General features: G+C 42.3%; 1 protein-coding gene across 2 annotated transcripts in view; it reads left to right on the top strand.

The window, feature by feature from the left end:
• Positions 1-27,708, top strand: part of MAP2K4 (mitogen-activated protein kinase kinase 4) — a 128,950-nt gene that overhangs the window by 59,044 nt on the left and 42,198 nt on the right. For both annotated transcript variants that reach the window (XM_059147475.1, XM_059147476.1), the window contains 2 exons: positions 5,604-5,778; positions 19,708-19,827. In XM_059147475.1, coding sequence (XP_059003458.1) covers positions 5,604-5,778; positions 19,708-19,827 — 295 coding nt within the window. The remainder of the gene's footprint in view (positions 1-5,603; positions 5,779-19,707; positions 19,828-27,708) is intronic.

The raw sequence follows: 27,708 nt of genomic DNA, 5'->3' as shown, positions 1-27,708 counted from the left end.
CATCTTGGTAGGTGCTCATGTGACCTTTGTGTAAGTGTGAGGTTGGGGGAGAGACTCCACTGGGAATAGCTGTGTGGTGTCCTTCTTCTAGGACACTAATCCTGTATTGGATCAGGACTCCATCCTTATGACTTCATTTAACCTTAATTACCTCCTCAGAGGCCCTGTCTCCAGTAGTCGCTTTGGGGGTTAAGGCTTTGATGTGAATTTTGGTGGGAGGGGTGAGGGCTCAGGCACAGTTCATTCTGTAGCAGCTGGGAAGTACAGCATGTTAGCTGCCCCAGCAAAGGATGGTGACCTTATCGAGAAGAAGAGGATGGGTGTTGGGTGGCAGCTGACTCAGTTCCCCATTGGACCGTCAGATGCTTGAAGGTGGAACCCTGTGGAGCATTCACTGAAGGCAGCTCAAGATACTCTATGAAATTATCCACAGAGAACTGGGAAAGGGAGAGAGATTTAGAAGTAATTGCTGATAAAACACAGCCCCTGGTCTGAAGAAAGTGATATACCAGAGAGAAGTAAGAGTGTAGCTAATGGCAGTTTTACATTGCTGCTTGCTGGTCTTTACATTTTCCCGGTCTTCGTCACGAGTGTGTTTTCTGCTGTTCATATATTTTCTCTCTAGGCCTGCTATTTAGTTTAGGACAGAACTTTTGTCTTAGGACAGAAGTCACCATCAGCAGACTGCACATAATCTCCTTGTTGCCCTGGAGCCTCTTGGTGAACTTTTTTAGAAGTGGAATAAACCAGGACTTTGAAGTTACAGGTATAACGCAGGTCACGAAAGTGTTTGTCTTTTGTACTTCTGTGCACTTCTGCAAGGGGGCTGAAGGGAGTTGGTTGCACATTATTGTGTCAGTGGAGAGCTCTGAAACTCATGGCACCTGGAAGCTCTTACGTCACATGGAAATCATTTATTCTCTCCAAACTCTAGAATTTGTATGATTGGATTTCATTTTCTTATTATTCAATACTTTGTTAACATTTTTGAAAATTTGGGGTTTTGGTTACATAGAGGTCTAGTAAAAAATGAAGAAGCCTCCTTTTGATTTGTGTTTGGCATCAGTTGGGAGAGATGTACGAACCAGACATAGGGAGATTTATTTATTTATTTATTTGAGAGAGAGAGAGAGAGTGCACTTGTGTAGCGTGGGGCCAAGTGGGGGGACAGGGAAAGAATCCAAGGCAGGCTCCTACCTGAGGTGGAGCCCAAGGCATCATGACCTGAACGTGAGCCAAAGCCAAGTGAACTGAACCAAGATTCATTGTATTCTTGATAAAATTGGAAATTTTAGCTCAGATTTTCAGGCCAGAATATTTCGCTAACTCCTCCCGGCCTCAACATAATTAGACTTACGCATCCCTTCAGTGGCAGCCTCTTATCAAAGGCATGACAGAGGGACAGCCAGAGTGTCTGTATCCTCTCTGCAGGACATCTGGCTTCAAAAGAGAGGACTTGAACCGAGTGTGTTTAGTTTCTTCTTCCATATTCACTGGTCAGCAGTAAGGGCTCAAGTGAGAGACCCAATCCCTCTCTGTGGAAAGATGAAGCATGGGGGGTACAAGTGTTCCCTTAAACAATTGGGAGAGGTAAGCTCTAAAATCTTTTATTTTTTTTTAGTCATTCATGTGGCATCCCTTTACAAAGGCAGGGAATAGAGTCTTGAAAAGGAACGTGGACATACTAGCTGCAGGGGACGTGGACCCAGCCTGTTTATGTTAATCAGCACATCTGCTACTAAGACGCAGTGTGTCCATGAGTTGATTTTCCAAATTTGGCTCCAGTCCATTAATAAAGTTGATTGTGTATGGTTTTTTTAAGATTTTAACTTTCTGTTGATGTCTGTAGAGTTCACCCAAGTTTATTACTGCCCTGAAAGTTCTACTTACCTTTCTATGAGAGAAAATATTTGAATGTTGACATCAGTTGTATCTGAACAGCTTCCCAGGTGCTAGTCTCCATCCCCAAACGCTGTTGTTGGAAATACTATATTCATCAGAGGTGCCCTTGCAATCAGACTTGTGATCTGTGGGCATTAAAAGAATTAAGTGTATAACTAACTTTTAAACTAGAATGTATATCATTTGATAGTCTAATTCCAAGTCCAATTATGACAAAGTCCATTCTAACTTGTTTTCATATTAAAGACCTCTAAATCCAAAGGAGAATGTTACCAACTTACTTAAGGACTTTTCTGTATACATGGTTAGATATGGGACTGGGAATTGCTCCTGTGTGAGATTTGAGTGAGTTTGAGACTTGGAAGCTCAGTCCTTTGCTTGTTTCTTGAATAGAGCCCAACAGAGGGAATGGGGAGATGTCTGGGTTAGGAATTGCTCATGTGGAGCACTTAATATACATTTTAGAAGGACAAATGTAAGAGTAAATATAAGGTCTTGGGCTGAACTTAGTTACGGATGAGGCAGAGGCATTGGAGGTAACTTATAGGTTAGTAGGGTTGAGCTGAGCAGATTTTCAGGTAAGATATTAATAATGAAATCTGGGAATTTTTGATCCTTTCTAGTAGAAGTAGCACTTAAATCCTAATGTGTCAATCCTTGACACATTGGCCCCAAGATAAAAAACTACAGCCAAGGTTTTGGACACTTAGTACAGTTGCCTCAGTGGTTGACTGCTCTAATGTAATGGTAAACAGTCAGATTAGACTGCATCTCTGTCCAGTCCTTCCTTGGAAGCCATTGGGATTGGACTAATTTTTAAAACAATGACTGTGAAATTGGATTCGATTTCACAGGAAAGATCTCCAGCCTGCTGGAAGTGGAGACTCCATGAACATGCTTCATGATGGCATAACCATAGCATGTTTTTTTCTGTGACTTTCACAACTTTTTCTGTTAAATGAGAAGATGGACTCGGGAATAGCCTCGTTCTGCTGTTCACTTTTTGTTTCAGCAGCTTTACTGAGATATTTACTGAGCTTTACTGAGATACAATCTACTCCTTACACTATACAGTTCAGTTACCTTTCCTATGTTCAGAGTTGTGCGTCTGTCACCTTACTCAGTTTTTTGAATATTTGCATTAGCCCAGGGAGAAAACTCGCATCCCTTAGCTGTCAGTCTGTTTGCTTCAAAAAAAAAAAAAAAAGACCTCATCCAGAAACTATGCAGCACATTACAATAAGCCAAGCTATTTGAAGAGATATTCCGTGATTCTAAAAATTGATCTTGTAGTAATAGTTAATATTACAACTTGTTATTCCGTGGTTTGTATGGTAGTGAAATGCTCCATATCTCAGGAAGGCTAGCAACAGACACTATCTAATGCAACGTATTCATGTCAGTGACAACCTTTGCCGTATTCTGTAGGCTAGAAACAGGTTGCAGGTCTTGTCCACACTCAGAGAAAGGAGCTTACACAGAGCTGTGAACCCAGGGAAATGCAGCTCACAGGGAGCACCTTAAAGCCCATCTGCCACGCCCAGGAATTAGTGAATAAAGTGAAAATGTTACTTCCAATTTGCACGGTACTTAAACTAACTCTTTTTCAGCTACCCTCAGCAATTGGCTGGTGCTGTCTGTTTCACCAGTGATTAAACTGAGTCACAGAGATGGTGTTTACATGCGAGTGATCATAGAACAATAATCATTTGCAAATGAACTCCTTTGTGTTAGGATATTTCTACATCATGAAAAAGATTGCTAAGAAAATTAGTCACTAGGGTCGACTGGTGAAAGTATGTTGTAAACAGAAAATAACTTGTGTGAAAACAGCTGGTATTACGACTTACTGTGACCTGGGAATCCGGCAGTCAGAGTGCCGGCTTACTACCTGGTTATTTGGACAAAGTGTATAGTCTTTGAGTCGTCTTGAATCGTGGTTACTATTAATACTAGTAAAGACAGCAATTCTGGGGAAATGATTTTGAAATTCTGGATATTTTGAGAGCCTTTAAAGTAGCTACAAAAAACAGTTCTGCTAACCTGAGAAGATGTATCTAAATTTTGGAAGACGAAAAATAAATAACCAAGCATGTAAATTTTCCTTGCTTGTGTTCCTGGATCAGATTTTTTTTTAAATTTTTAAATTTTTTATTTTTTTATTAAGATATAATGTATTATTAGCCCCAGGGGTACAGGTCTGTGAATGGTCAGGCTTACACACCTCACAGCACTCAGCAATAGTACATACCCTCCCCAGTGTCCATAACCCAGCCACCCTCTCCTTCTTCCGCCCCCCCCCAGCAACTCTCAGTTTGTTTTGTGAGATTATGAGTCTCTTATGGTTTATCTCTCTCCCGATCCCATCTTGTTTCATTTTTTCCTTCCCGACCCCCCAAACCCCCCACTTTACCTCTCAGCTTCTTCATATCAGGGAGATCATATGATAATTGTCTTTCTCTGATTGGCTTATTTTGCTCAGCACAATACCCTCTAGTTTCATCCACATCATTGCAAAAGGCAAGATTTCATTTCTTTTCATGGCTGCATAGTATTCTATTGTATATATGTGTGTGTGTGTGTGTATACCACATCCATTCATCTGTTGATGGACACCTAGGTTCTTTCCTAATAGTTAGGCTATTGTGGACGTTGCTGCTATAAAATTCGGGTACGTGTGCCCCTTCGGATGACTACATTTGTATCTTTAGCGTAAATACTCAGTTTTCACACTCTAGTTTTGATATAGTTCACTCCTACACATTGGTGTCAGGGGGCAGGGCGGGGGCGGGAGGGGGACGGGAGCACAGAGAGAGGAATGAGATTGTTTTTATGTCTTTCGTTGGATTTGCTTTTTTACAAAGCATGGTTACAAGTTAACGTGTTGATCTCCAGGTTGGAAGTTTGGAGACGGTTTTTTAATTTAACGAAAATCCATAATGAGATTTTTGTCCACTCATCATTTGGTTTTCACCTCATCGCTCTATCTAGGTTGAAGGGTTCAGAGTTAATGGGTACATGACAGTTTTTCTCCTGGAGGCAGCTGGCCGTTCATTTGACTACCCCCTACCTCAGTGTGGTATGGGCAGGAACAGGGCAGTATGTAGGGTCCTATTTCCCAAACTTTGCCAAAATCACTTAGGGATCTTTAAAAATACTGTTTTTTTACTCCTGCCCCCAGATACTCTAATTTAATTGCTGTGAGATGATACCTGGGCATCTGCATTTTAAGAAGCACACCAGGTAATTATAATATGCAGCCAAGTTCAGGAGCGGCTGTCCTTAGAATGGAGGGCCTGGGGTTATTATCATCAGGTAAGGTAGGGTAAGAACTGTTCGGAAATGAGGTTCGTAGCTCTTGGGATTTTGCACTGGGTAATGCAGTTTTGCACAGTTTGGAAAAGATCTTGTATTTGGACATGAAAACTGGTCTACAGAATTACTTTCTTCAATAACTGGAAACTTGGTTTTCTGAATCACATTAAAGCTGTGTTTATTGACTCCCTGAGTTTAGGCCTTTCTTATTGAGTTCAGTGTGTAAAAAACCAAGACGACGTAAACAAAACAACTCCAAAAACCTGGAGGTCAGAGGGTGTTAGCAGCTTGAAAAACGTTTTCCCACGCATTCATCAGTGCTAGCTATAAGAAAACGTCAAAACCTATTTAAAATGTGGAAAAATTGCTTCCCAATATTTTAACAGAGAGAGACTGAGAACACACAGCATTGAATCGTCAGGAAAACTGAAGATCTCCCCTGAGCAGCACTGGGATTTCACTGCGGAGGACTTGAAAGACCTTGGAGAAATTGGACGAGGAGCTTATGGTTCTGTCAACAAAATGGTCCACAAACCAAGTGGGCAAATAATGGCAGTTAAAGTAGGTGATGCCCGTCATTCTTTTTGGCACTTTCCTCCATTAGGTGCGATTTCTGGGTGCAGCACTATCCCTATTGTTCTGTTCTTGCTTGTGTGGTAAACACGGGTGTTTGTAAGACTGTTTCTCCAAATCCTCTGAGGGTGTTTTGTACAATGGTTGTCTTGTTGGTGAAACATTTGCTATTGCCCCAGAAACGCGAGTGTATGAAGCGTGCATGTTCACTGCACTTTTGGCGTGATGCATTAACGTGTTTTAAACTTCAGGCCCTTCCACTGCCAAGGTGAGTTCAGGCCGGGCGGCTGCACCCCTGGGAGCAGGGCAGTGCTGCACTGAGCCAGGCGGGGAGCTGGAAGAAGAGGCAGTGCACTGGGTTGGGCAAGGTGCGGGGCTAGGGCTAACAGCAGTCTTACTGAAGGTTTCCTGGAAACCACGCACATGCTGTTGCCACTAACCTCAACCTTACTCGGCCCTGACCGGCTCGGCTCCTGTTTGTCTATTTCGTCTCCATCAGTACTGCCCTGTTCCCCGGTTGGAAAGTTGTATCGACATGCATACCTTGTGATAATGCTATCTCCTCCTGTCCTTACTGTGAGTGCCATACCATATAATATGCTCGTTTAAAACGAAAGAAAGAAAGTCAAGAATGGCCAGAAATGGAGATCAGCCCGTAGACTGTACCTGGCAGGCTGATGGGGGTACCTGTTACGAACGGATGGTTTCCATCCGACGCCTGTGGGCCCATGTAACTGTAATGTGTTTCATCTGTTTGTTTAGACACTGAACAGATGTTTGCTGTGTGTAAGATGTTACAGGAACATCGACAGTGTTGGGGGTGGGAGTTTAAAAAGAAAAAGGACTAATGAGATACAACCATTCCCTTGTCCAACTTAAAATCCGTAGGGGAACCAGTAACACCTCAGTTTACTAATTGACAGTCTGAGCTAGTCAGCTTCCTGTCAGCGCCCTATGGGGAGAGTTTGTCACAGTGACCTGACAGGGGAGGAGCCTCAGTTTCGTAACTGACTTTGGGAGTGGATTTGTATCGCATTAATGTGAAATGCTATCTGTGCTGAAGTTTATTGTGAGCAAAATGTTCCTCTCTTTTTGCCTCCGTCATTGTTGAGCATTTCTGTTTGGGGGGGGTCATATGAAACTGAAGGGAAATTAATGACGGGGGGGAAATTTTATGATTCTCCTGATGGGCTCTTAGCCTTGTTTTTTGGTCATAGTTCTTTTGCAATGTGCTGACACCTATAGGCTTTTTTCTTAGCATGACTCAAACAGAGACAAGATTTTACCTAGAATTGGGGGACCTCTATAGAAGCACAGGCTAAGGCCTCTGTTTTTATTATCTGTTGAAATAAAATAGTGTCTTCCTTGCAGTGTGGAATGATTTTCCCATTTTTATTTTATGCCACTGCAGTGTAAGTGGAAAGTCATTTTCTTTAGATTTTCTTGGATGAGGATTGCATTGCTCTTATGTACTCTCTGCAGGTGACATCTGCTGTTCCTTGGCTGGGTCTTAAGGGAGAGCTAGCCTATATAACTGAAGTTCTAAACTTTCTTGCAGATACTAGGGAAAGGACTATGTAAATAATTATGTACTGCTTTTCTCAGTCTGTGTTCTCTGCTTTACCATGTAGATCAATATCGTAATCTGTTTCGTTATCTGGATAGATTTGAGCCGTGGTTAGTAGGTTTTCAAGGTAAAGAAGGAACGGGCTTCATTGTGACTTGAACAAAGTGTTTTTTTTAAAGATTTTATTTATTTATTTGACAGAGAGAGATCACAAGTAGGCAGAGAGGCAGGCAGAGAGAGAAGAGGAAGCAGGCTCCCCGCTGAGCAGAGACCCTGATGCGGGGCTCGATCCTAGGACCCTGAGATCATGACCTGAGCTGAAGGCAGAGGCTTAACCCACTGAGCCACCCAGGCGCCCCAAGAAAAGGTTTTCTTAATTTGATTTGAACTCTGTAATGCTTACTTGAGTTTCGAAGGAATTTAAGGGCAAATATAGGAAATTGCTGACTTCTACTTGTAATCTGACCTTATTTTGAGAACCCTATTAGAATGCCTTTAAAATCCCAGCTCTTAAGAAGTACTTCTGAGGTGGTCGTAGGACCTACAGATTGGTAATGGTCATGTCTGTATCTGCCAGTTGATACTGTCTCTTTTGTCGATCTGCTGGAATTCCTGAGCCAGCGTGTTAGTTTAGCCTGGGGAGGGTGGTGACAGGACGTAGCCACTGACATGTTGGCAGGGCATAGTGTCGGATTCCATGACATTGTATGATACTTGAAGAGGGTTTCTTCCTTAATACACATTAAGGTTTGATACCAATTTGATGATTGATAGATGATGTCTACTATTTTTATATTTTTAAAGATTTATTTATTTGAAAAAGAGAGACAGCACAAGTGACAGGGAGGGACAGAAGCCGAGGGAGAACCAGACTCCTTGCTGATCAGGGAACCTGATGAAGGACTTGATCTCAAGATCCTGGGATCATGACCTGAGCCAAAGGCAGATGCTTAACCTAGACTGAGCCACCCAGGCGCCCCTACAGTTTCTAAAGGTGTGTCTTGTTGGTCTCTGAAAGAGCTTATCCTTCTGTCACACCTGAGAGTTTGTTCCTTTATCAGGTAGGCCCACGGATCAGATTGATAAGTACACACACAGGCAGCTACACACACAGGCAGCGTGTGGTTAGGGAATTGAGTTGACATTTTCCATGTAGATAGTTTGATGACTAAGCACCCATCGTGTTTAGCTTTGAGATAAGGACTATAGAGATTTAAAAGAATGAGAGGTAGTGGTTCACACTCCCATGAGTTTTCCATTGTTGTTGGTAAAAGGAGGACACACTTGAAGCGGTTCTATACCAGTGTTTTAATATGCACTTTAATAGGGCAGGATTACTTGATTAAACATTAAGTTTATCTTAGAAATACATTATCCTTAAGATTTATTTGCAGTATCTAAACAAAAGTGAAATGTGGTATTAGACTGATTTTTCTTCTTCTTCTTCTTCCTCATTTTTAGTTTTGAGGGAGCCCTTCCCCAGTTTTATTTTGTCACATGGAAGAAATGCTTGAAAAGATGATTTGTTAGTTACCAGAAACAGTAACTTAAAAATCGGTTAAGACGTAACTTAAAAATTGGTTAAGATCTAATAATTCAGATTCAGCAAGGTAACACCCAGCATATGTAAGAGTTGTACTTACACCAGTTTCATGACCATTGGCCTGAGGACAGTTCTTCAAGCTGCCGGTGAGGTTCTCTGCATTAGGCCCTAAGACAGGGAAAATTTTGAACCCTCAGTTTCAATTACACATGCCTGGGGAAAGAAGTCTTAAGTCTTTTGCGAGTGGGAGTGTTATGACTGACTTACCGAACTTTTTGAATGACTGAGTCATGGGGCCGCAGAGGACAAAGCCATTCCTGCCCTAGGATCTTCTGAAAGCTTGGTAAGGATAGCCTTCCACTCTGATTGGGAGCGTCAGGCTTCGCTCAGCATCCTCTGCAAATTACGTTTATTTAAGGGTCCATTTTGCATGACAGTGGAATAACCAGGGATTGATGGTTACGTTTCTGGGCTAGGGTCAGAGAAATTGGGAGCTGGGAGAAACACCCCTCAGAGTCTGGTCCACAGATGATCAGAATCGGCATGACAGAGCAAATCCGGGATGCAGGAGTAAAGCGTTAGGAAGAGTGGCTTCTGGCCGCAGCTCAGGCCGGTGTCCTGGAATGGAGCAGTATGACAGAGGCAGGCTGCGGACAGAGGGAGCGATAAGCCTTCAGGACCTGACTGCATGTCCTTCACCTGACCTTGCCTGTGGCATAAACCATGCACCCATGCTAGACTTCCAGCTTCCCTGCTGTGTCCTAATAAACCGTGTCCAGGTTGACTCTTGAAGGTCTGCTTGTGTCTGTCTGTGGGCTTGTTGGCAGGGAGAGTAGAAAAGAATGCAGATGAGAGGGACTCTGAGGGGATGCAGTTGATGCCCCTAAAGATGGAAGACTGGGATTGGTACTTAGAGTGGGGATCCCGGAGCCAAGGCCTGTGGAATGGATGGCGGGCAGGTCGGTGGGGATGCGAAGGTGTTGTGTTGAGCTTTTCACTGTTGATATTTACGGATGAGCTTTCAGTCTTCTGCTTGAGAAGTTATCTCTGTTAAATCGGAGAGACAGCTTGGCTGTCTGAGGTTAGGTGCTTAGGTCAGCCTGAGTTATCGACCTCAAGGGTTTCGAGTGTTTTCCCTTTCTTGCTCTTGGGCCTAATTGGTCTTATTCCTTCAACCCTCAGGGTGTTTTCTCTACTCTTCCAGCTCTCCTGTTGCATTGATTTGAGTGCCCCGGATCGATCCTAGGCTGGTAACCTGATCTTGATTCCTGCATTCCTGCCTCTCCCGTGGTATTTGGATCTTGCCTTCTGCATCCTTTGGGAGTCGAGACCTAGGTCAACCCTCCTGCCTGGTGGGACCCCAGAGCCCCCTCTTCCTGCCCCCATCAGCAGCCCCCTGCTCCGTCCTTGTCGGAGCAGTGTGGGGGCTTCCGTCTGCTCATTGGGGAGTGGGGAGGCCTCCCTGATCCGGGCAGAGCTGCACGTGCGGGAGCGCGGGGTTCAGCAGAGGACGGCTTGCTCATTTGCCCTGTCGCTACAGACACCTTGCCCTTTCTACCAGAAGTTCCGTTACTCACTAATTATGGTGGGAGCTGTGAACCTCCTTGGACGAAGTTCATTTTAGTCTTTAAACATTGTTCTTGCCCACTGCTCTGAAAGCACTAGAATGAGAGTTGGCAGGAGTGGCCTTAAATGGGAGAAGCTCCTTTCTGAGAGTATGGAGTGCTTAGGCAATGTCGTTGAGTTTTAGACGGTGCAGTGCTAGTGCTGGTATTCCAGATCGCTTGTGGGTGCAGAGGTCATGGCTGTGTGGTTTTAAGTTGAAGCTTGATTCCAGTGCCTTCTGCTCTTACTTGACTGGCTGGATCATGTGGCTTCATTAAGAAATCCATGCTGGGTGGAGCCATGCTCTTGGGCTCTTCTTAAGGTTGCTTGAATGTTGCAGTGTTGCAGATGAAGTGTGAAGTGGAGGCCTTCCCAGAGAGGGCAGATCCAAAGGACACAGTGGTGCTGTCCTCCCATCAGCCTTGGTTTTGAACTCAGGTGCCTCGTGTAGTCAGGTTTGAAACTCTTTTTTTTTTTTTTCTTAAAGATTTTATTTATTTATTTGACAGAGATCACAAGTAGGCAGAGAGGCAGGCAGAGAGAGAGAGAGAGAGACCCAGGACCCTGAGATCAGGACCTGAGCTGAAGGCAGCGGCTCAACCCATTGAGCCACCCAGGCGCCCAGGTTTGGAACTCTTTGTATGCACAAGTTTCTTTTGCTCCTCGGAATTTTTACACCATGGCTTCTTTCGGTTAACAGAATTGTGGAGAGACCCTAATAAATAATAGAGACAAAATAGTACTTTTTTGGCCAGGATAGGAGATGGGAACCCCCTCTTGCTCATACTGGAAGCTCTTGGGATATGAACTCAGAGGAAAGCTCTGGGATCTCTGGCTCAGCCTATGTAGTGAGTAATTTGGAGAAAAACCTTATCACATTTCACTGTGAAGGAGGATCATCTGACCCCTTTCCGATATGCCTTCTGCACATCTTCTGTCCTTTTTGTTATTGTGGTCTTATGGCCATGCCTTGGAAATTGGTTAAACATCAGATTTCCTCTCTCATATCTCACTTTAGTGTCATGGGTACCAAAGTAATGATCTGTCGTATATGATTTTTAGGCCTTGCAAAATCTTAGTGCTGAGAATGTACCCTTTGTAGGTAGATGCTATAATTAGTAAAGAGGAAGAAGATGATACCGTCTTTTTTTTTTTTTTTTTAAGATTTTATTTATTTATTTGACAGAGAGAGATCACAAGTAGGCAAAGAGGCAGGCAGAGAGTTGTTGGGGGAAGCAGGCTCCCCGCCGAGCAGAGAGCCCGACTCAGGGCTCGATCCAAGGACTCTGAGATCATGACCTGAGCCGAAGGCAGAGGCTTAACCCACTGAGCCACCCAGGCACGCCGATGATACCATCTTTAATCAAGACACATGTAACTTGTCCCATTAGCTTTGCCTCAGGCGGTTCTGCCCGTGATATGATAAATACCCCATATATTTTGGGAACTGATCTCCCCATTTCTTGGGGGATGGGTAACAGAGCCTGTGTAGAACTAGGCATTAATTAGGTCTCAGTATCCGCAGTGAGGAGAATAGGGGGTATTATTGTTAATTAATTAATTTGATTAAGATACAATTGAGAGTTCATTAAATTGATTCTAAAGACCTGGGGTGATTTTGCAATTAAACATTAGTATTCTTTCTTCCTACTTTAGTAGAAACACGTTTTCATAATTTAAAACAATTGATTTAGCAGACACTTATATTGGTTAGTCTTAGAGAGGAAAGCCAATTTTGCATCTACAGTCAGCATTCCTAATACTTGGCTTTTTAAACTGTTTTAGCTAATGCTGCTCTCTGTTTTGATCTCGTTAGTGAGGGCATTTGAGGCAGAGAGAGTGGGCATTTCTGAACGCGATCTCATTAGAAGACTCTAGCGGCTGAGCCATGAACCTCTGTAGCAGGGGCTATGGCATCTCTGTTTTGAACTTAGGAGCACAAGAATGCCCGAGGTTTTCTGCAGCCCCAGGAAGGGGGGTCACAGCACACGGATATGCTGCAGTGGCTTCTGGGGTTTTCCACCTTTGCATTAGAACTGACTTCTGGACATTTCTGCTGGGAAAGCAACGTTTTCGTAAGGATCCACTGGGGCACTTGGGGATCTGATGCGAGATCCTTGCTCTCCTGTCCCCCATATCACTGATTTAGGTTGGCCTGAAGTCACCTACTCACTGGCAGTGGGCTTCCCTTCATATTTTATTCACAGACACCAACCTTAGGAGTGTTCTTTAGCAAGGGATGCTTAAGGAACAGAGTGCTTTCCTGGCTTGGCAGGGTTGGGTTTGTAGATAACAGGAACAGGACACATTTTCAAAATGTCATTGTCACAACTGTTTCAATTAAGATAATCCTTGTTCTTTTCATCTTTTGACTTGGTTTTTTAAGAGATTTATTTGTTTTAGAGGAGGGAGGGACAGAGGGAGAGGGAAAGCGAGACTCTCAGACTGCCCACTGAGCTTGGAGCCTGATGCGGGGCTTGATCCCATGACCCTGAGACTGTGACCTGAGGTGAAATCAAGAGTTGGACACTAAACCAATGAGCCACCCAGGTGCCCCCTCATCATTTGATCTTAAATGAAATGGTTGCTATGGAGAGGCTTTCCACCTAAGACCCCATGCGATCTGTTTGCCCATGAACCCGTTCTAGGATTTCTGCATGGGTGATATTTATCAACGTCCACTTGGTAGAACCCAGGGAGCTTTAGGTTTTATTCTTGTCCTGGGAATGGTGGTTCTAGCTGTCATACCACTCTGGCAAGACGTTTGGCAATTACTTGAAGCACAGAATCCTGATGTTTCGGTAACCTTTGATGACGATGGATGCTTACACTTAGGGATGAGCCCCAGTCGTGGACGTGAGTTTTAGCTACATGCCAGTGATTGCAGACCCCACACCGCTCTGCTGAAGAGGATATACCTTCCGTGCTCCAGTTTGGGTGGGTGGCAAGTTGAAAAGGACACCTTGCCATGCTGAGGGTCAAAATCCTAATAGCTGGCATCATTTTATCGGATGTCAAATTGTCTTAATCAATGCCTAGATAGTCTTTAAAGCCACGCACTGATTTCTGGTAAGGTGATCGAACCCATCACCTTGCTGGACCTCGTTGTATCCAAGTCTGAATTCTCATCGGCGAACCCACTTCTCTTTTCACTTTGGGTACTTGGACCTTGTTCGTAAGGTACCCTGAGTAGCTGAAGCTGACCATGCATGGCGAGCCTGTGGAGTGGTGACTCCGACTGCGCTCTCACGACCTTGCTATGCTGCACTCTGGACCCTCCTCTGAGCCCCACACAAACCTGACATGAACTGGTGAGAATTTAGAGACCTCGTCTGCTGGGACTAGCAGGCATGCCCTTTCACTTTAATTCCTTCTGTTCCCCCACATCTCATCCCCCGACATACTTTCTCCATTTCAAAACAAAAACAAAACAAGAATATCAGTTCAAATTAGTAGATATTTTTTCAAGTTTCTTTGACTATGTTGCTGTTTTCAAGTCTGCCTCTCTCAAGTTTGTTCCTGGACACCTCGGTTCTTCCTTAGTTCTTCCTCTGACTTCCTGTCTGTTTGCAGATGACTTGCATCTTTCTTGCCTGGAATGATCCGATCCTGGGATCTGACATCTGTCACACACATTGTGGCGCTGCTGTTTTTAACCAAGAGCTTCTATGACTTGTCATCAGTCTCTTTCATCAGAGTCTTTCGAGCATATGAGGAGCTCTTTCCCCCTTCTCTGAGCAGGAATGAGATCACATAACCCAGAGGGCCTTCCCCACACCCACATTGTCCAAGAGATAGAGCTGGCCATCTGTCTGACCTTTTCTTAGAGCTTGAGTTGATAGGAAGAAGAGCTCTGGGTTACCGGGGAGGGTCAGAAGTTCTCACGCCAGGGCCCGGGCAGAGACAGACTGGGTCATTTCAAGGCAAGCCCTAGTGCTTTGGTATATCCCTGGCCTCTCTAGCAACTAAGAAATCTTTGGGAACTCTGACACGGAGATGTGAGGGTGAACTTGGAGTCAGCAGGAGTGGTAAGACTAGCAGCTGGGTATTGAGTTAGCACCTAAGCAAAATGCTCCTTGCTTCTGAGGACCTGCCTCCCTGGGCCTATCTTCTTTTGCTTCCTCTACAGCTTGTCCCTTAGCCATTGTGTTGTGAGCCTTTCTTCCTTTTCTCTTTGCCACAGTTGGGCCGTCCTGGCCTTATCCCATAATAGCAATTGGGTCATCGTGACACTCTTTCCTTTTATCGGTTCTCTCTGTTTCTTCTGACCCCTGAAAATCCATTTAGGAAAGGAAGAGAAACAAACAGTAAATGGTTTCTTTGATAGTGTCTGCTGCTCTTCCCATCCTAGTCCTTCAGTGAATGTAGTTTTAATAGTTCCCATAATCCCTTTCCACTAGAACAGTGGGTCTTAATCTACTGGAAAGTTCTTCCTACTTATGTTAGCTTTATCCCCAGCCATTCATTCCTGATGGGCAGGTTGGCAGGGTTTAGAGATAATGTGCAAGCCTCATCTAAGTGTGAAGGTCCCAGTATATTCAGTGGCTACCGAGAACTACGCCACATTTAAATATGGCTCATTATCAGTGAAGGGGTATTTATGCTTTCAATTTAAATTGTTAAACATTGAGGCATTCCAAATGAAGGCCAAGTATAAGCTGCCAGCATTTAAATTTACCAATGACTTCCAGATGCCACATTGTGCAGAGAGAAGGAAAGCAACCTTTTAGCCACTTCTTAGTAAATCCGTCTGCGTGATTTGGACCATTCTCAGAGTGGATGTTGTTGTGTTTTGTGCACAAGGTAGGACAGGGCAAGAGGACAATTTCTAACTTAAATTTTTTAGGTTACCCATGGAACCTGTTAACTTCCTGTCACTACAGCTTAATCAGTATGGAATTCGAGCATCGGAGTTTATGGCTCCAGCCAATGGCATGAGTTGGGTTGGCTATTCTAGAGAAGGGAAGCTCTGTGGACTTCTACATTTTTTAAACTTTCAAGACTTTTTAATTTCTCTTTCTTTCTTTCTTTCTTTCTTTCTTTCTTTCTTTCTTTCTTTCTTTCTTTCTTTCTTTCTTTCTTTTTGAAAGAGAAATAGCAAATGGGAGGTGGGAGTGGCAGAGGGTAAGGGAGAAGGAATCTTAGGCAGGTTCCACACCCAGTGTGAAGCCCGACACAGGGCTCTATCTCATGACTCCGAGATCATGACTGGAGCTGAAACCAAGAGTCGGATGCTCAACACATGGAACTACCCAGCCCCTCTTAGGCTTTTAATTTCAATTTTTACACATGGATAAGAGCCATGTGTAACTCTAACAGTCGTGAAAACAGAGAATTGAGTATTCAGTTTATCCTTTTTCTGTGTCTCTGGAGGACTTCATTGGAATCATTGTGATGTTGCTGATCTGTAGCTACATGCTGTTTTTGCTGGTGTTTTCCTGCTGCTTATTTGGAATATGAAACAACCTTGAACACAAATTTGGACAACAATTTTAAAAACAACTTTTTTTTTTAGCTTCAAGTATATTGATTTCTTCACTATGGAAAACAGCTTCTAATATAGGGTGGTAATTCTTGTTTTGATTTTAGGTATTTTCTTTATATTTTGTTCCAAATAAAGTAAATCTTGTGCTAATTTGAAAATACTTTATTACTGGAAAAGCAATGTGGATTGATTTTCAAAAAGTATAATTTGTCCTGAGAGCATGTAAGTTGGAGTTAGATTAATGAAGGAGTGACAAGTAAAAGAGCTCAGTAGTTCCACGGTGAAAAAATTAGTGAATTTAATAGGTTCTGATATTTGGTTAAAAATGAAGCTTTTAAAAAAATTGATGGTTCTTGAGATGATTTTCTTAAATATTTTGTGGTCTTATGTGTGCTTTCCAACCCCATTCCTTATGAGGAAAAAAAAATGGTTTTCCAAACTCAATTAGTCTTATTTAACTTTTAAATTTATGATATAAATAAAAGGTTCCTGTGATTCAAGACATTTACCAATACATTGCTTTCTGAACATTCTAGTTGTGAGAGATTTTTTAGATATAATTCGTGTCACCTTTGTGCTTCCATTTTCCATTCTCATCCCTCTTAAGGAAAGTTCTTTTTCCCTCTTTAATTTGAAGATCTAATTGGCTTTATGATACGAGTCTGAGTCAGGTAGCATCTCATCTGGCAAGGAGAGGGGAGTTCCAAGGACAGTGTCAGAAAGGGAAGGGTCCAAGGACAGTGTCAGAAAGGGAAGGGAAGTGTGTCTTTTTCATGTGTTCCAACTTGGGGGATTATTCTTAATATTAGAGAGTCCTGGCTCTCCTTATTTCCAGTGGTAGAAATCTTACCCACGTGCGTCGTTTTGTTCCATTAGAGAAGCGTTTCTAGTCGTGAGTCTTACTATTAAGAATTCTCTCATTTGAGTCATTGATGATTATGTATTCTCCAACTTGAACATTTATTGACTTAATTGAGTTAAAATAACAAATTTGAAGCAACCACTATTGTAGCTGTGTGCTTGTGGCTAATCCCCTTTTTGAGTCCTTTAAGGCCTTTTGAGTCAGTTTGTTTCATTAAGTACTCACATAGAATACATGTTGCAGTATAACCCTAAAACTTCTGTATAATGGAGAGTTAGCTCTGCTTTCTCGTCCCCAAATGATTCTGACTCCGTACCACCAGCACTTCTTCTACCCACCGCCTGTCCCTTGGACCAGATGTTCAGAGAGCACGAAGAGATGATGATCTCTTGACCGGTATCCAAGAGTGGAATCCGTTTCCTGGTAGACCATCCAGCAGCCCCGTGCTCTGTTTTGTACTACTAGTGGCATTAAAGAATAGTTTACAGCTGAACAGATTTTACTGCTGTGTTGACGAGCTCAAAGGTTTGAGCTGTGCCAGGAACCCTGTACATTCCTGTTCATGCTAATCTGGCCCAGGACTGAGAAGTAGATGCCAGTCCGATGCTGGGACTTCAGTCGGGCCTCCAGTCCATGTAGTAGCACGTGCCCTTTCTGGAGCTCCTGCAGTACGTAGAAATTGTCCTTAAGAGTCAGTTACTGATGGTAACAATTGAGGTTTTGGCTTTAATATGCTTTCCAGTAGTTGAAATATGAGCATTTGTACAAGCGGAAGTTTAGAAAACCATATAACCAGTTTGGGGAAACAAATTAGGAAAGAGGATATCTTTTATACTAGTGCCCTGTGGCATGTGAGTGTTAGTATATTTATACATACCCTCTATCTGTACAAGTGAAAATAGAAAAAAAAAAGTTTTAAACCTTTTAATAGTGAGAATTCTTTGGTTGGTGGAAATCTTCCTCAGAGGATCATTGCCTTTTTCTTCCCCATTTCTCTGTAGTTACCAGCTCTCTGTCTTTTAAATGTAGGTATATGAGATTGTTAAGTTTTTATTAAAAAATTGCCTTCCCAAACTAGTATTTTCACAGCTATCCTTTCAGTGTTATTGTTTTAAAAACAGGAATACATGTAATTAAGATGTTTACCAAAATTATTGATGTCATGGTTTTGAACTAATAACAAATTACATCTCTGGGCTATTTTGACTTTCAAAAAATATACTTTTTGAGCAGACGTTATCCTGATGTTGATTTAAAAGAAAGATAACTAATCTCCTAGCTCTGAAAATATAGAAATGAGACAAAGAAGGCAATTTTTCTTAATTTTAAAAGTATTAGTCTTACTTTGTCATTATTTTTTGTTCTTCTTATTTATTTATTTATTATTTCTTGTTTGTCTGGGTAGTGATATTCAGTGTTAAAGTCTTAAATCAGTGTATACAAGAGGATGCTAGTTAGTAAATTTTATTTGATATGAAGTACTATAGCTAGCACTTTATAAATTTTAAATAGCAAAATTAAATGTGTTTGTGTTTGGAATATATGGAATTCCTCATTTAGTGGGGAGAGAGGAAGATGAAAGAACCTGCTTCTGTTCCTTCTGCAACTGCTTATTGTCATGTTACATGGAATACATCTTTTGTATCTCTCTGTGCCTCTGGCTTCTCTTCTGTAAAATGGGCTCAAGAATTTAATTGACTGCCTTCATCCCTTTCAAGAACATTGAGGACAGATACCTTGAAGTCTTTGGAAGACAAAATGCCACCTTATGTATTTTTTGATATACTAACTTGCCTTGTAAGTATGTACTATATGTCGTACACAGTGGTGCGGTGTGACATTGTGAACTTTTTTTATGAGAAAAAAGTTGTCTGCATGCCTTCATGTGAAACTATAACTTCGTTATTCATGTTTTACGTTTTCTGAACTTGATTCTTCCTATCGCTCTCTCGTGCAGCGGGAACTGTCCCTCTGAACGTCTCCGTGTACCCTGCTGTTCCCGGGTGGGCAGTGGGCGGTGGGGGTACTGGTTTTGGAGGCAGTCTTTTAGAAGTGTGCTGAGAAGTTGTGTAGGTGGGTTAGGGATATGGCCCAGGTCTACCGTGTACAGAGAAGAGGGCCTCATCGGTGTAGGAACAGACAGACAGACAGCCTTCTGTCTCCTCATTTGTAGGTTTTCTTTTATATGTTCCTACTGTGCTCCTTTCTGACCCAGTGGGTAGGGAGTCAGGTAGAACATTTTGTTCTTAACCTGTAGACAGTGTGGTGGAGGGGAGAATTCCAGCGTAGGATCTGGGAGGCTGGGAATGTCGTCTGTGTGCTGCACCTACACTGACCCCATGGTGACCTGTTCTGGATCGTTTTGCATCTCTAACGAATGAGGATGCTAGGGGGTAAGGCTGCCAGGGAGTGAGAAGGCCCTTTCTTGCTTTGAATACCTAGACGCCATACAATCAAGGTATCTGTGAAGCTCATTATGCAAATGAAAACTGTTTAAGTACAGCTCCTAATGCTTTTCTTTGTATTTGCATGTGAGGGTTAGTTTTCACTGCCTACAAACTTTGTTACATAACTACCAACGTCATCCCTGGATGCTTGTGGTTAAAAAGCCCTGTGTCCTTTAAAGAATTCCCAAGTGCTATTTTGTTTAAAAAAAAAAAAAAATCCCAAGTGCTATTTTGTTTTTCTGTTATAAAAATTGTTCTTGTAAAGTCTAAGGAAGATGATAATTTTTATGTCTGGTTAGTATTTATGATGTTTGCTTAGAACTTTTCAGTCTTGTGGTGGTAGTGGTTTTTCTCAGGTTTCTAAAGTTGTTTTATGTTTTTGTGACATCTTTTGTCATTCTTTTCCAGAGAATTCGGTCAACAGTGGATGAAAAAGAACAAAAACAACTTCTTATGGATTTGGATGTAGTAATGCGGAGTAGTGATTGCCCGTACATTGTTCAGTTTTATGGTGCACTCTTCAGAGAGGTAGGAATAAATAATTTGGGGGGTTTAGCTGATGAATAAATATCTAATTGGAATAAGTAAGAGGATGGCAGGCTTAGATTCTGATCTCCAGTTAATTGCCATACATCAGCAATAAGCTGATTCCTCAGTAATTTAGCGTATAATTCATGAAAATATACATGTTCATTTCTAGCATTCATTGTTCCTTAGTTAAGGGGTGGATCTCGTACTTTTTAAACACATATTTATGGCTGTTCCTTTCTTATAGTTTCTGTTCTTTTTTTTTTTTTAATAAACTAATTTTTTATTTTGACAGAGAGATCACAAGTAGGCAGAGAGGCAGGCAGAGAGAGAGAGGGAAGCAGGCTCCCCGCCAAGCAGAGAGCCCGATGTGGGGCTCCATCTCAGGACCCTGAGATCATGACCATAGCCAAAGGCAGAGGCTTAACCCACTGAGCAACCCAGGCGCCCCATAGTTTCTGTTCTTTAAGAACCTGACAAATGAGCTGACTTCTGGATGTTAACCCTTTGCCATAGGTTGGCCTTGCTCTCTCAGCTCTGAACTCCCTCAGTGTTGCCCCCACCACCCTTTTAAAAACTTATTTATTTCTGCCATCAGCTGTATCTGCATTTAATGTAAGCATTTACTCTCCCTCAGTACAGCCCATGAGGAAATTCACAAGTATAGTAGACATTCTCTTAGCCAATCTTCTTATCCAGATTTTGCTGTAGAAACTGTGTGGTCGGGGCACCTGGGTGGTTCAGTTGGTTAAATGTTTGCCTTTGGCTCAGGTCGTGAGCTCAGGGTCCTGGGATCAAGCCCCACTTGGGGCTCCCTGCTCAGCCGGGAGTCTGCTTCTCCCTCTCTTCCCTGCTCCTGCCCCCTCTCTTGCTATCTCTCTCAAATAAGTAAGTAAATAATATTTAAAAAAAGAAAGAAAGAAAGAAAGAAACTGCGTGGTCTTGGGGTCATGTCTTCTTTTTGGCCTCTGGTTATTCTGTGTCCTGACATAGCTTGTCCCTTCTGCCTCCAGCTGTCAAACCCACGTCCTCTCTTCCAGTCGTCCCACTGCCTGAAGCAGGGAAGCGAGTTAGGGCAGCGGGCGGAGCTGGTGCTGGGCCTGAATCAGACACTTTATGGTGTCAGGACAGTCCTGGTACACTTGGGATAGTTAGGTCAGAAGGATTTCAGCTAAATGAACCCTGAAGCACTTTTAATGCTCTTTATAAAATACCATTCTCATTGTGAAAATGGTAGGATTGTGCTGGTGGGGTCCTCGCGAGCTGGTGAGAGCCCTTCTCCCTTCTTTTTGGGACTGGATCACCAGGTGTGTATGTATGTAGCTTTGGGGGTTTTGTTGTAGTTACTGACTTAAAAAATACTGTGTTGTAAGATAGGACTGGCTGTCACACTGACTAGAAATCTATGAAGTATTGTCATTGGAGATGACGTTTGAGATTAGTCAACGAATTTACTGCTCAGTCCCTATGTTTTTATTAATTTGTTTTTCTGTATTCTTAATGGGTGACTCTAGTAGGTAGAGGCATCCATTGCTTTGCTGAGTCACTAATTAATTAATGTTAATTCTAGACTCCTATAGTTTCTTCCTACTCTGTCCTTATACTTTTATGACTCGAATATCTGTGTCTGTGACCAGGTACACCTGATTTGTGAACCTCAACACTGCAGTACCTGTAGTGAGCTGGGACAGTAGACAGTCATGTATTGAGGGAACCCTGGACCTCATAGTCCCTAATTCCGTGCTGTTTGTAACATCACACATCTGGAACTTTCTTCGTGTTGCACAGAGATCTTGCCATCTCCTCCTCCCTTCTTCCCCCAAACCATGAGTTTAGTCTTTATAATCACTCAATCCTCTGGCTGTTTCACTCTTCGGATCTTATGCAGAGCTGTAGTGGCTTAGGGCCTGGACTAGACTTTCCGCTCTTCTAGAGTTTCAGCCAGCTTTTCCAGCGTTGTAGTCCCTGCCTCTCGCGGGGGTTTCCCTCCATAGAGTGTGGATGCGCAGCCTGTTTCTCAGGGGCATTGTTTCATCATCCCTTTAAGCAACATTTAGACGTATGGCCCTAGCCCACACAGTGTAGAAGTCTGATTTCATGAAAAGAAGGCAGAGTAAGTGATCTGCAGAATGCAAAGTGTTGGAAACAACGCAGCAAGCTTGGAGTCGCATCTCCTCATCGTTCCTTATGAGAAGCTGGGCAAAGCGCAGTGTAACTGACTCAGGGAGGTCGAAGGGAGTTGAGATAGGCCACCGTAAGCAAAAACATCTGTTGGGTGTTCCGTAGTCGTCTTACAAGTTCTGTTTGTAACAGCCTCAGGACATTCGGGGGCCTCATCCCCCTTCTCCAGAGAGGAGGCAGAGGTTCGATGGGAATCACACAGCCAGTAAGTGGCGGAGATGGGACTTCAGGGACAAAAGTCTCACCGTTCTTTCTGTTACAGAACAAGTGGTCTGGGGATGAGAAACTTTCAGCTTCATTAAAAAAAAAAAAAATCTACTTTTTAACATTGCTACAGTTCTTGAGTGTGATCAGATGAAGGCTGTGGAACTATACAGTTAAGTTGTATAAAGTCACAAAATGCTCAGATAGGCTGAACATGAACCCCCCACACCCGTGCCCCAAGAGTAATATGTCCTTTCTGAATTAAAAAAAAAAAAAAAAAAAAAAAAAAGAGTTTAGAAGCTAAAAGTGTACCTTTAAAGAAGAATGCACAGGCAGAGTGTGTTTCCTGTGGTTACAAAGGTTAAAAATACTAAACAAATTTAATAAGGGTCTAGAGAAACATTTTTCTTTTGAGGTTGATCACTTCAAAAGATCTTTTTGGTGACCTGACCTTCAGTTCTAATAATAAACCTACGATTCTGGGTTTATGAAAGGAAAGAGCAGAAGTGAGCGTATGCAGTCTGGAATTCTTAACCACCGCTGTGAGGAGGACAAATGGCCTTTAATGCCTGTCACTGTGAGGAACCTTCCAGAACATTTCACTTTGTAATTTGTATGCCCGTAAGACATCAGTTTGTGGTTTGGTTCAGTCAGCTGTCACTCAAGGACTTGTGGGATGTTTGTTTTCTTCTTCTGGCTGCTCCTCTCGGGATTAGTCTTTCCATTGGGTGATAATCGAGCCAATGCAGGTTTCATAGCTTTCCTCAGAGCAGTGATTGAATCATACTTAATACCGAGTCTGGAAGCTGGTTTTTTTGCCATTGTGTCCAGCCCTTTACACTTCTTTCTGCAATGGAACTGAACTCAAGTTAAAAAGTCCAAAGTACAACTTGGATTTGACATAGAGAAATTACTACGACACCTAACTGCACAGGTTTCTAAACTCCTGGTCAGACTTTGTGGACAGGAAAACAAAGATCTTGACCATAAACATATCTTCTAGCCTGTAACTGGCACCAGCGTCTGCCCCTTCCATTTATCTTACCAACACTGCAACCTAGAATCACTTAAAAACATGTCCTTCAGTATGTACATTTTCAGAATTTAAAAGCACGAAACCCTTACTTCAAGTATCTTTTGAGCCTGGAGAAATTCTAGTGAGGGAAATGCTATTCTGAGTAACTTCTGGTTATAGAAGATCGTTGGATTGTATGAAAGGCATTGATAATTAGCTGACTTGAGTGCTCTCCTCCCTTTCTATCCCTGATCCTGCTCATGTTCTTTCCTTTCCTTCCCCCTTGCACGGTCTTATGGAGGTGAAATCAACATACGACAAAATGCACATATTTAGAGCGTACAGTTTCAGGTGTGTGAAATCAACATACAACAAAATGCACATATTTAGAGCGTACAGTTTCAGATGTGTGAACAAGCGTGTACACCTGTGGGACTATTGCTGTAAGCAGGATGTGGACCTTTCCACCACTCACACGTTTCCTTGTGCCCTGCAAGTCATACACACTTCCCTTCTGCTGCTGCTGGGCTGCTTTCTGCCGCTAGAGATGAATGTGCATTTTCTAGAATTTCATGTAAATGGAATCCTACAGTATGTATGTTTTTTCTTCCTTACTCTGCGTGATGGATGTGGCGGGTGTCAGCAGCTTGGTCACTTACACTGCTGAGCTGTGGAAGCAGTACTCCGTGGTGGGGGTATGCTGGAGGTGGGTTTCTCCCTCACGGGCTAAGGGACTTTCAGAGGTCTCTGTTCTGTTATCTGGTACAAATAACGCTGCTGTAAGTGTAAGTGCAAGTCTGTGGCGGATGTGTTCTCTCAGTTCCCTCAGGTACATACCTGGGAGTGGGATGGCTGCCTCACCTGGTAGGTAAATGTTTAACATTGTGAAACTTGTTTTCCAAAGTAGTTGTACTGTCTTCAACCTTCACCAGTAATGTAAGAGACTTCCCTTGCTTCCACACTATCCCAACACTTGGGATGGTCTTTTTAATTTTTAGCCATTGTAATTAGTGTACCCTGGAATTTAATTTTTAAGATAAAAAAAATTGTTTTAAAGATTTTATTTATTTGAGACTGTGCACGTGCATGAGCCGTGGTTGGGGGGGGCAGACTCCCCGCTCAGAGGGGAGCCTGACGTGGGGCTCCATCCCAGAACCCTGGGATCATGACCTGAGCTGAAGGCAGACCCTTAACTGACTGAGCCACCCAGGTGCCCCAAGGTTGATTTATCTGAGAGCGAGCAAACATGTACACTCATATGATAGATAGTAAGCAGTGGGGGCGGGGAGGGGCAGGGTAGAAGGAGAGAGAAAGAAGATGTTTCCTGCTCAGCGAGGAGCCCCACAAGGGGCTTGATTCCAGGACTCCGAGATCATGACCTGAGTCCACATCAAGAGTTGGCTGCTTATCCCTGGGCCACACAGGCACCAATACATTTGTGTTTCTTTAATGGCTAGTGTTGTTGAAAGCTTTTCATGGGCTTGTTTGCTAACCATATGTCTTGTCTGATGAAGTTCCCCTTCCAACCTTTGTCCATTTTTTTAAAAAAACTTATTTTTTTATTTGTTCCTGAGTTTTGGGAATTTTTATTTTTTAATTTTTATTATTTATATTCCTAAAGATTTGTTTATTTGAGAGAGACAGCCCATGCACAGGGGCAAAGGGGTGGAGGGAGAGGGAGGGAGAGTCTCCAGTAGACTCTGCTCAGCAAGGAGCCCGACGTGGGGTTTGATCTCACAACCCTGAGATCATGACTAGAGCCAAAACCAAGAGTCAGACATTTAACTGACTGAACCCCTTGAGAGTTAAAAAAAAAAAAAATCTATTCTGGATATAGGTTTATTATCAGATGTCTGACCTGTGCCTTATCCATTATACTCTTTTTTTTTTTTTTTTTTTTAATTTTATTTATTTATTTGTCAGAGAGAACGAGAGGGCGAGCGAGCACCGGCAGACAGAGAGGCAGAGAGGCAGGCAGAGGCAGAGGGAGAAGCAGGCTCCCTGCCGAGCAAGGAGCCCGATGTGGGACTCGATCTTAGGACGCCAGGATCATGACCCGAGCCGAAGGCAGACACTTAACCAACTGAGCCACCCAGGCGTCCCATCCATTATACTCTTAACAGCATCCCCCCCCTTTTTTTTTTGGGAAAATGAAGGTTCATAATGCTATTGTAGGCAAATTTGTTAGTTTGTTTTTTTAAATGTGTTCTTGGTGTTGTATCTAAGGAATCTTTCCTTAACTCACAGTCGGATTTTCTCTTACGTTTTCTTATAGCAGTTTTATAAATTCAGGTATCACACTTATATTTATCATCCATTTGGAGTTAATTTTTATGTGGTGGAAGGTATGGATTGATGTTTACTTTTGTCCTGTGGGTATCCTTTGCACTTGCGTCAGAAGTCGGTTGTCCCATGTGTAGGTCTGTTTCTGGACTGTCTGGTCTCTTCCATTGACCTGTTTGTTCTTCTTTGTAACAGTTCCAAACTGTCGTGACCTTCCGCTAGTCTTAACATCAGGTAGTGCTGGTTTTTAAACTTGATTCCTTTTAAAGTTGTTTTGGCTCTTTAAGGTTTTTTTTCTCTTTCTTTTGTTTTGTTTTCTTTGTTTTGTTTTCACACTGGGTATAGAACCTAATGCAGGACTTGAACTCACAACTGTGAGATCAAGCCGTGACCTGAGATTAAGAGTTGGATGCTTAACTGACTGAGCCACCCATGTGCCCCTGTTTTTCCAATTCTGTATGAATTTTGGAATATGCTTGTCAGTTTCGACAAAACATAGTCCCTGGGATTTGGGTTGGGCTTAGGCTGAATCTGGAGGACATTGGAAGAGTATCGGTATTTTTTTTGCTTGATTCATTAACATTTCTTTAATCTTTCTCAGCAATATTTTATAGCTTTCACTGTATAGGACTTTCACTTTTTTTTGGGTTGAATTTATCCATAAGTTTTTAAATATTTTTGGTGCTTTAATAAATGATATTTTAAAGAAATTTGTCTCCTTGTGTTTTGTGACTAATATAAATACAAATTGATTTTTTTTAATCTTATGTACTGTAACCTTGCTAAACTCCCTTCTGAGTTCTGGTAGCTTTTTGTAGATTCCATCAAATTGTAGATTATCATGTTGTCTGTGAGTCAAGAGAGTTCACGTCCTCTTTCAGTTTGGGTTCCATTTATTTATGTCTTGCCTTATTGTGCTGGCTGGGTCTTCTAGTCCTCAGGTACTGTGACAGTGCCCATCCTTGTCTTATTTCTGATCTTAGGGAGAAAGAATTCAGGCTTTTACTGGGAAGGACGATGTTAGCTATAGGATTTTCATAAATGTTCTTTATCAGATTGAAGAAATGCCCTTCTATTTCTAATTTGCTGAGATTATTTTTCTTTTTTTAATCAGGAATAGATGTTAGATTTTTTTCTCAGTCTTCTTCCACATCTTTAAGGTGATTATATGATGTTAAAGAAACTCTTTTTGGGACGCCTGGGTGGCTCAGTTGGTTAAGCAGCTGCCTTTGGCTCAGGTCATGATCCCAGCGTTCTGGGATCGAGTCCCACATCTGGCTCCTTGCTCTGCGGGGAGCCTGCTTCTCCCTCTGACTCTGCCTGCCACTCTGTCTGCCTATGCTTGCTCTCGCTCTCTCTCTGACAAATAAATAAATAAAATCTTTAAAAAAAAAAAAAAAGAAACTCTTTTTTTCATATTATAAGTTATACATACTGCTTTTCTTATGTTAAACCAACCTTGCATTTCTGGGATCAATCCACGTGATTATGATGTATTACCTTTTTAATATATTGTTGGATTAAGTGTGCTAAAATTTTATTTAGAAGTTCTTTAAAAATTTTTAAAAATTACTTATTTATTTTAAGTAGGCTCCATACCTAATGTAGGGCTTGAACTCAGGACTATGGCAGCCAGACACCCCTATTAGGAAGTTTTCTATCTGTTCTTGAGAGATACTGAGCTGTAGTTTCCTTACGATGTTTTTGTTTGGCTTTCGTATCAGTGCCTGGACAGAATGAGTTGGAAAATACTCCCTCATTTGCATTTTCTGAGAGACTTTATGCAGAATTGGTATTATTCCTTCTGTAAATGTTTGGTAGAATTCACCAATGAAGCCATTTCAATTTGGAGTTTTCTTTGTGGGGAGATTTTTAACTACAAACTCAGTTTCTTTCAAAGATAGAGTTCTATTCAAGTTACGTTGCTTTTGGAGTGAAATTTGGTAGTTTGTTTCTCTGAAGAAATTTGTCCCTTTCCTCTGAATGGTTAAATTAATTGGCTACTTAATAGGTAATTTGCATCTTTTCTATTTTTTCCTGGTGAGTCTGGCTAGAGATTTTTCAGTTTTTTATCTTTCAGTGAGGCAGCTTTCAGTTGCATTAATTTTCTGTATTGTTTTTGTTTAAAAGGTTTTTCATTCTGATCACTCTTTCCAGTTTTCTCTGTATTTTGTTTAATTTGCTCATCTTTTTCTACC

The sequence above is a fragment of the Mustela lutreola genome, chromosome 15, assembly GCF_030435805.1.
Source record: "Mustela lutreola isolate mMusLut2 chromosome 15, mMusLut2.pri, whole genome shotgun sequence".
Taxonomy (NCBI): domain Eukaryota; kingdom Metazoa; phylum Chordata; class Mammalia; order Carnivora; family Mustelidae; genus Mustela; species Mustela lutreola.
The sequence above is the reverse complement of the archived record's forward strand: the minus strand, read 5'-3'. Positions and strand labels throughout refer to the sequence as shown.